The following is a 9,342-nucleotide window of genomic DNA, read 5'->3' as shown; positions in this document are numbered from 1 at the left end:
ATGACCAAAAATGAAAAAAATGACCAAATATGACCAAAAATGACCCAAAAATGACCAAAAATGATAAAAAATGACCAAAAATGACCCAAAAATGAGAAAAAATGACCAAAAATGACCAAAAATGACCAAAAATGACCAAAAATGACAAAATGACCCAAAAATGATAAAAAATGACCCAAAAATGACCCAAAATGACCAAAAATGACCCAAAAGATAAAAAATGACCCAAAAATGACCAAAATGACCAAAAATGACCCAAAAATGACCAAAAATGACCAAAAATGACCAAAAATGACCAAAAAATGACCAAAAATGACCAAAAATGACCCAAAAATGAGAAAAAACGACCCAAAAATGACCAAAAATGACCAAAAATGACCAAAAAATGTCCAAAAATGTCCAAAAATGACCCCAAAATGAGAAAAAACGACAAAAAAATGTCCAAAAATGACCCAAAAATGAGAAAAAATGACCCAAAAATGAGAAAAAACGACAAAAAAAAATGACCAAAAATGACCCAAAAATGACCAAAAATGAAGAAAAAAATAACCAAAAAAATGACCAAAAATGACCAAAAATGACCCAAAAATGAGAAAAAACGACAAAAAAATGACCAAAAATGACCAAAAAATGACCAAAAATGACCCAAAAATGACCAAAAATGACCCAAAAATGACCAAAAATGATAAAAAATGACCCAAAAATGAGAAAAAATGACCAAAAATGACCAAAAATGACCCAAAAATGTCCAAAAATGACCCAAAAATGACCAAAAATGACCAAAAATGATAAAAAATGACCAAAAATGATAAAAAATGACCCAAAAATGAGAAAAAATGACCCAAAAATGACCAAAAATGACCCAAAAATGAGAAAAAACGAAAAAAAAAAAGACCAAAAATGACCCAAAAATGACCAAAAATGACCAAAAAATGAGAAAAAACAACAAAAAAATGACCAAAAATGACCCCAAAATGTCCAAAAATGACCAAAAATGACCCAAAAATGACCAAAAATGACCCAAAAATGACCAAAAATGATAAAAAATGATAAAAAATGACCAAAAATGAGAAAAAATGACCCAAAAATGACCCAAAGTGGCTCAAAAGGAACCAAAGGGACCCAAAAATCACCAAAAATGACCCAAAAATTGTAAAAAAACTCTAAAAAATTCCCCAAAATAAACTGAAAAAAATCCTAAAAAATCTGATAAAAATCCTAAAAAATACCCCCAAAAATTTAAAAAAATCCCAAATGTTCAAAAAAAATCTGAAAAAATCCCAAAAAAATCTTAAAATAAAAATCCTAAAAAATACCAAAAAGAGCTGGAAAAAAAATTCCAAAAAAATAAAAATAAAAATAAAAATATTTCTTAAAAAATTTTAAAAATCTGAAAAAAAATCCTAAAAAATATCCCAAAAAATTTTAGAAAATGCTAAAACATTCTAAAACTACCTCAAAAATTCCTAAAAATTCCCAAAAAAATCTAAAAAAAATATTTCTAAATAATACCAAAAATATCTGAAAAAAAAATCTAAAAAATTAAAAAAAAATTTTTAAAAAATCCTAAAAAATTCCCAAAAAAATCTGAAAAAAAATCCTAAAAATACAAAAAAAATTAAGGAAAAATAACCTTAAAAATCCCACATAAGTTTGGACAATATTCTAAAATAATTATTTAAAAAAAAAATTTAAAAATGTAAAAAAAAATCAGAAAAAAATCAGAAAAAAATCAGAAAAAAATCAGAAAAAAAGCCAAAAAAGCTTTAAAAAGTGCTGGGAAAAATCTGAAAAAAAATCAGAAAAAAATCAGAAAAAAATCAGAAAAAAATCAGAAAAAAATCAGAAAAAAAGCCAAAAAAGCTGTAAAAAGTGCTGGGAAAAATCAGAAAAAAATCAGAAAAAAATCAGAAAAAAATCAGAAAAAAATCAGAAAAAAATCAGAAAAAAATCAGAAAAAAAGCCAAAAAAGCCTTAAAAAGTGCTGGGAAAAATCTGAAAAAAATCAGAAATAAATCAGAAAAAAACCAGAAAAAAATCAGAAAAAAAGCCAAAAAAGCCTAAAAAAGTGCTGGGAAAAAATCTGAAAAAAATCAGAAAAAAATCAGAAAAAAATCAGAAAAAAAGCCAAAAAAGCCTTAAAAAGTGCTGGGAAAAATCAGAAAAAAATCAGAAAAAAATCAGAAAAAAATCAGAAAAAAATCAGATAAAAATCAGAAAAAAATCAGAAAAAAAGCCAAAAAAGCCTTAAAAAGTGCTGGGAAAAATTCTGAAAAAAATCAGAAAAAATCAGAAAAAAATCAGAAAAAAATCAGAAAAAAATCAGAAAAAAAGCCAAAAAAGCTTTAAAAAGTGCTGGGAAAAATTAGAAAAAAATCAGAAAAAAATCAGAAAAAAAATCAGAAAAAAATCAGAAAAAAAGCCAAAAAAGCCTTAAAAAGTGCTGGGAAAAATCAGAAAAAAATCAGAAAAAAATCAGAAAAAAACCAGAAAAAAATCAGAAAAAAAGCCAAAAAAGCCTAAAAAAGTGCTGGGAAAAAATCTGAAAAAAATCAGAAAAAAATCAGAAAAAAATCAGAAAAAAAGCCAAAAAAGCCTTAAAAAGTGCTGGGAAAAATCAGAAAAAAATCAGAAAAAAATCTGAAAAAAATCAGAAAAAAATCAGAAAAAAAAACCAAAAAAGCTTTAAAAAGTGCTGGGAAAAATCAGAAAAAAATCAGAAAAAAATCAGAAAAAAAAACCAAAAAAGCCTTAAAAAGTGCTGGGAAAAATCTGAAAAAAATCTGAAAAAAATCTGAAAAAAATCTGAAAAAAATCAGAAAAAAATCAGAAAAAAATCAGAAAAAAAGCCAAAAAAGCCTTAAAAAGTGCTGGGAAAAATCTGAAAAAAATCAGAAAAAAATCTGAAAAAAATCAGAAAAAAATCAGAAAAAAAACCAAAAAAGCCTTAAAAAGTGCTGGGAAAAATCAGAAAAAAATCAGAAAAAAATCAGAAAAAAAACCAAAAAAGCCTTAAAAAGTGCTGGGAAAAATCAGAAAAAAATCAGAAAAAATCAGAAAAAAAATCAGAAAAAAAGCCAAAAAAGCTTTTAAAATGCTGGGAAAAATCAGAAAAAAATCAGAAAAAAATCAGAAAAAAATCAGAAAAAAATCAGAAAAAAAGCCAAAAAAGCTTTAAAAAGTGCTGGGAAAAATCTGAAAAAAATCAGAAAAAAATCAGAAAAAAATCAGAAAAAAAGCCAAAAAAGCTTTAAAAAGTGCTGGGAAAAATCTGAAAAAAATCAGAAAAAAATCAGAAAAAAATCAGAAAAAAATCAGAAAAAAAGCCAAAAAAGCCTTAAAAAGTGCTGGGAAAAATCTGAAAAAAATCAGAAAAAAATCAGAAAAAAATCAGAAAAAATCAGAAAAAAATCAGAAAAAAATCAGAAAAAAATCAGAAAAAAATCAGAAAAAAAGCCAAAAAAGCCTTAAAAAGTGCTGGGAAAAATCTGAAAAAAATGCTAAATTACTGAAATGTGCCAAATTTGGATTTTTTAGCCCCAGGGTGGCCTCACCTCGTTGAGATAATCCTCGAGGTCAGCCAGGATCCGGAGGTAGAAGCGGGGAACGCCGTCCCTGTCCACCACGCCCTTGGCCTTGGTCCAGGCTCGGCCCAGCAGCTCAAACTCCTGAAATTGGGGGAAAAAATTCAAAAAAAAGTTCAAAAAAAATGGAATTTTGGGGTGAAAATCAAAGAGTTTGGGGGGAAAAAAAGGGAAATTTTTAGGGAGAATGGAATCAGTGGAGAGGGAGAAGAGGGTTTGGGGGGGAAAAGGGGGAAAATGGGAAAAAAGGAAGAGGAAATTGATAATATGGAAAAAAAAAAAGAGAAGGAAAAATGGGGGGAAATGGTGAAAAAATCAGGAAAAAAAGGGGGGAAAATGAGGCAAATTTTGGAAAAAGGAGAAATAATAGGGGAAAATGAGAAAAAACCATGGGAAAAGGAGCAAAAAATGGGGGAAAAAGAATAAATAAAGGGGAAAAAGGGAATTTTTGGGGGGAAAAAGAGGAAAATTTGGGGGTTTGGGGCACCTCGAGGCAGCGGCTGACGTCGCGGATCTTCATGGCGTTGCGGATGGAGCGGATCAGGTTGGTGAGCTCCTCGTACCTGGGATCAATAGGGGATCGATCGGGATCGATTGGGGGTCAGTTTGGAACGGTCGGGATCAATCGGGATCAATTTGGAGCCATTGGGGTCGATAGGGACCAAACCAATAGGGATCAATAGGAACATATAGGGATCAATACGGACCCATTGGGATCAATAGGGATCAATACAGACCCATTGGGATCAATAGGGATCAATCGGGATCAATTTGGAGCCATTGGGATCAATAGGAACCAAACCAATAAGAACCAATAGGGATCAATATGGACCAATAGGAACCAATAGGGATCAATACAGACCCATTGGGACCAATAGGGATCAATACGGACCCATTGGGACCAATAGGGATCAATACAGACCCGTTGGGATCAATAGGGATTGATCAGGATCAATTGGGGTCGATTTGGAGCCATTGAGATCAATAGGAACCAAACCAATAGGGATCAATAGGGACCCATTGGGACCAATAAGGATCAATACGGACCCATTGGGACCAATAGGGATCAATTTGTGCCCATTGGGATTGATCAGGATCAATAGGGATCAATGTGGGGCCATTGGGACCAACAGGGATCAATAGGGATCAATTGGGATCAATTTGGAGCCATTGAGATCAACAGGGACCAAACCAATAGGGATCAATAGGGACCCATTGGGACCAATAAGGATCAATACGGACCCATTGGGACCAATAGGGATCAATACAGACCAATTGGGATCAATAGGGATCAATACAGACCCATTGGGATCAATAGGGATTGATAAGTATCAATCAATACCCGATCAATAGGTGATCAATGGACAATCAAACACCGATCAATAGCTGATCAATGGACGATCAAACACTGATCAATACCTGATCAGTAGGTGATCAATGGACGATCCCACACTGATCAATACCAATCAATACCGATCAATGACGATCAATAACCAATCAATGGACGATTTCACACTGATCAATACCCGGTCAATGCCGATCAACAAACCAATCAATGGACGATCCCACACCAATCAATACCCAATCAATGGCCGATCCCACACTGATCAATACCCATCAATACCGATCAATACCCAATCAATGGACAATCCCACACTGATTAATACCAATCAATACCGATCAATGCCGATCAATAACCAATCAATGGACGATCCCACACTGATTAATACCAATCAATACCGATCAATACGGATCAATAACCAATCAATGGCCGATCCCACACCGATCAACACCAATCAATACCGATCAATACCGATCAATACCCAATCAATGGCCGATCCCACACTGATCAATACCAATCAATACCAATCAATGGCCGATCCCACACCGATCCCACACCAATCAATACCAATCAATACCCAATCAATGGCCGATCCCACACCGATCAATACCGATCAATGCTGATCAATACCCGATCAATGGCCGATCCCGCACCGATTAATAACCAATCAATACCGATCAATACGGATCAATAGCTCTCACCTCTTGTCGCGGGCGCTCCTCACCACGCGCTTCGTGTCCTCCTCATCCTCGCTGAGCAGCAGCGGCCTGGGGGCGGGGGCCACGACCCTTTAACCCCTCCCCTTTTCCTTTAAACTCCTCCCCTTTCCTTTAAACCCCTCCCCTTTCCTTTAAACCCCTCCCCTTTTCCTTTAAACCCCTCCCCTTTTCCTTTAAACCCCTCCCCTTTTCCTTTAAACCCCTCCCCTTTCCTTTAAACCCCTCCCCTTTTCCTTTAAACTCCTCCCCTTTCCTTAAACCCCTCCCCTTTTTAAAACCCCTCCCCTTTCCTTTAAACCCCTCCCCTTTCTTTAAACCCCTCCCCTTTTCCTTTAAACCCCTCCCCTTTCCTTTAAACCCCTCCCCTTTCCTTTAAACCCCTCCCCTTTCCTTAAACCCCTCCCCTTTTTAAAACCCCTCCCCTTTCCTTTAAACCCCTCCCCTTTCTTTAAACCCCTCCCCTTTTCCTTTAAACCCCTCCCCTTTCCTTTAAACCACTCCCCTTTTCCTTTAAACCCCTCCCCTTTTCCTTTAAACCCCTCCCCTTTCCTTTAAGCCCCTCCCCTTTTCCTTTAAACCCCTCCCCTTTTCCTTTAAACCCCTCCCCTTTCCTTTAAACCCCTCCCCTTTCCTTTAAACCCCTCCCCTTTTCCTTTAAACTCCTCCCCGTTCCTTAAAACTCCTCCCCTTTTCCTTTAAACTCCTCCCCTTTTCCTTTAAACCCCTCCCCTTTTCCTTTAAACCCCTCCCCTTTCCTTTAAACCCCTCCCCTTTCCTTTAAACCCCTCCCCTTTCCTTTAAACCCCTCCCCTTTCCTAAAAACCCCTCCCCTTTTCCTTTAAACCCCTCCCCTTTTCCTTTAAACCCCTCCCCTTTCCTTTAAACCCCTCCCATTTTTCTTTAAACCCCTCCCCTTTCCTTTAAACTCCTCCCCTTTCCTTTAAACCCCTCCCCTTTTCCTTAAAACCCCTCCCCTTTTCCTTTAAACCACACCCCTTTCCTTAAAACCACACCCCTTTTCCTTTAAACCCCTCCCCTTTCCTTTAAACCCTCCCCTTTTCCTTTAAACCCCACCCCTTCCCCTTAGCTCCTCCTCCTTCTTGTAACCCCCCTTTTTAAGTTAAGTTTATTTAAATTTATTTAAATTTATTTCCTTTTAGCCCCTCCCTTTCCCTTTAACCCCGCCCCTTTCCCATCCTTTCCCACCCATTTTAACCCTTCCCACTCCACTTTAAGCCCTCCCCTTTTGCCCCTTGCCTCCCCTTTAGCCCCTCCCCATCATCAGGCCCCTCCCCTTTTCCTTTAACCCCTCCTTTTCCTCTTTAAACTCCGCCCCACTCCCTTAAACCCCTCCCCTTCCCTGTAGCTCCTCCTCCTTCTTGTAACTCCATTTAAATATTTTTCCTTTTAGCCCCTCCCCCTTTCCCTTAACCCCGCCCCTTTCCCATCCTTTCCCACCCATTTTAACCCTTCCCACTCCGCTTTAACCCCTCCCCTTTTCCTTAAACCCCTCCCCTTTCCTTTAAAACCCTTCCCCCTCCTATTTATGCCCCTCCCCTTTTCCCTTTAACTCCTCCCCTTTCCATTTAAGCCCCTCCTCTTTCTCCCATTTACCCCTCCCCTTTCTCATTTAACCCCTCCCCTAATCCCTATAAGCCCCTCCCCTTTCCCTTTAGCCCCGCCCCACTTGCTGTAGGGTCCCCCCGGCGCTTTGGGCGCGGTTTCGTCTCCCGACGCCGACGACTCGGACTCGGAGTCGGAACCGGTGGTGAAGAATCGCGACATTATCGCGACAGAGAGGGAGGGGCGGCAACGACAGGGGAAGGGGCAGCCTGGGGAGACAAAACCGCCAAAAACCCCCGAGGTTCGCACCCGAAATTTCACCATTTTCACCCGAAATTTCACCATTTTGATGCGAAACTTCACGGGTTAAACCCAGAATTCGAGCGGTTTGACCCAAAATCTGAGAGGTTTACCGCGAAAATTGGGGATTTTAAAGCCAAATTTGGACCAAAAACCCCCAAATTTGAACCCCAAATCAACAATTCCAGCCCAAAATCTCCCAATTTTTCCTCAAAATCCCCAAAATTCGGCCCCGAAACGCCCGAATTCCGCCCTTCCCCCACCCCTCCCACCCTTCCCAAGCTCCGATTTCTGCCGCGTTTTTTGCCCCAAAATCCGCGAATTTCGCCCCAAATCCTTCCCTCCCCCACCCCGCGCCCCAACCCCCACCCCAGGACACCCCCTGGGCCCCTCCCCCACCCCCCAATTCCGCCCTTCTCCCCCCCCCGCACCGAACGCGCCGCACGCGGAGCCGCCGGTACGGAAGGGCCGAAAGGCCTAAGCGGAAGTGACTCTGCGTCACTTCCTCTCTTTAGACCGCCCTACTTCCGGGTTGGGACGCGAGGAACGCTGGGAAAGCGAGTCCGTAAGTGGCAAAGAGTTGAAATCGGAAGATTTTGCCCCAAAAAGTCGTGGTTTGGGTGAGAATCGAACGTTTTAAATAAAAATCCACTTTTAAACCTCAGGTTCGAAGGTTTTTACTTCAGGATTCGCGAATTTTCCCTCAGAATTCGTGAGTTTTTACCTCAGAATTATCGGGTTATTTGCCTCCCCAAATCGGTCGATTTAATACCAAAAATATCAGATTTAACCTCCGAAATTCGTGATTTTGGGCGACAACCTAACGTTTCTTAAAAAATTCTACTTGTTTTACCATCATATTCGAGGGTTTTCCCCTCAGAATTTCCAAGTTTTTCCCACAGAATACGTGAGTTTTTTACCAAAGAATTATCGGAGTTTTACCTCCTAATATCGGCAGACTTTAACCCAAAATCTCGGATTTTACCCCCGAAATTCGCGGGTTTGGAGTGAGAATTGAACGTTTTAAATAAAAATCTACTTTTTAACCTCAGATTCGAAGGTTTTTCCTTCTACATTCGTGAGTTTTTACCTCAGAATTCCGGGAGTATTTACCTCAGAATTATCGGGGGGTTTACCTCCTAAATTCGATTGATTTCAACCCATAATTTCGGATTTTACCTCTGAAATTGGTGGTTTGGGTGAGAATCGAACGGGTTTAATAAAAATCGACTTCTAAACCTTTAATTCGAAGGTTTTTCCTTCAGAATTCTCGAGGTTTTACCTCAGAATTATCGAGGTTTTACCTCAAAAATCGGCTGATTTATGTCAAAAATGTCAGATTTTACCCACGAAATTCGTGGTTTGGGATAAGAATTGAAAACTTTAAATAAAAACGGGGAGGTTTTGCTTCAGGTTCGACGATTTTTACCTCAGAACTCTCAAGTTTTTATCTCACAATTGCCGAGGTTTTTACTTCTTAAAAGCGCCCGATTTGGACCCAAAAATGTCGGGTTTTACCTCCGAAATTCATGTTTCTGTGTAGCAATTCAATTATTTAAATAAAAATCTACTTTTTTCCCTCAAATTCTGATATTTTAATTTCAAACTTCACGACTTTTTTACCTTACAATTCATGTTTTGCCTCGTAATTATCAATATTTTTACCTCAGAAATCAGCTGACTTTGACCAAAAAATGTCGGATTTTACCCCCCAAATTCACATCTCTGGGTAGAAATTGAATCATTTTAATAAATCTGCTTTTTTTGCCTCAAATTCGAAGATTTTTACCTCAGAATTCGCGAGTTTTTACCTCACAATGAAGTTGTCACCCCA

General features: G+C 38.2%; 1 protein-coding gene across 2 annotated transcripts; it reads right to left on the bottom strand.

Annotated features, from left to right (window-relative positions):
* Window positions 1-3,496: 3,496 nt before the first annotated feature.
* Window positions 3,497-8,011, bottom strand: LOC132341323 (eukaryotic translation initiation factor 3 subunit C-like). Of its 2 annotated transcripts, none has more exons than XM_059872783.1 (5): window positions 7,940-8,011; window positions 7,333-7,477; window positions 5,628-5,693; window positions 4,072-4,147; window positions 3,497-3,668 (listed from the first exon to the last, which is right to left on the bottom strand). In XM_059872783.1, exons 2-5 carry the CDS (start codon window positions 7,428-7,430, stop codon window positions 3,534-3,536), a joined length of 375 nt encoding a protein of 124 aa, XP_059728766.1. In that variant the 5' UTR covers window positions 7,431-7,477; window positions 7,940-8,011; the 3' UTR covers window positions 3,497-3,533. The 2 variants fall into 2 exon arrangements, with proteins under 2 accessions (XP_059728766.1, XP_059728765.1); XM_059872782.1 differs by having other exon boundaries at window positions 7,333-7,492; window positions 7,941-7,983.
* Between the last annotated feature and the right edge of the window lie 1,331 nt (window positions 8,012-9,342).

Source organism: Haemorhous mexicanus, chromosome 38 (assembly GCF_027477595.1).
Source record: "Haemorhous mexicanus isolate bHaeMex1 chromosome 38, bHaeMex1.pri, whole genome shotgun sequence".
In the NCBI taxonomy this organism is placed as follows: domain Eukaryota; kingdom Metazoa; phylum Chordata; class Aves; order Passeriformes; family Fringillidae; genus Haemorhous; species Haemorhous mexicanus.
Note: the sequence above shows the minus strand (reverse complement) of the source record. Positions and strands in the feature narration are given on the sequence as shown.

Excerpts from the sequence above, each read along its gene's own strand:
- LOC132341323 (XM_059872783.1), bottom strand. The coding sequence starts at position 7,430 with ATGTCGCGATTCTTCACCACCGGTTCCGACTCCGAGTCCGAGTCGTCG. Across the intron at positions 4,148-5,627 it reads AGGAGCGCCCGCGACAAGAG|GTACGAGGAGCTCACCAACC; the intron begins GTGAGAGCTATT and ends TATTGATCCCAG. Across the intron at positions 3,669-4,071 it reads ACGTCAGCCGCTGCCTCGAG|GAGTTTGAGCTGCTGGGCCG; the intron begins GTGCCCCAAACC and ends CCCCAATTTCAG.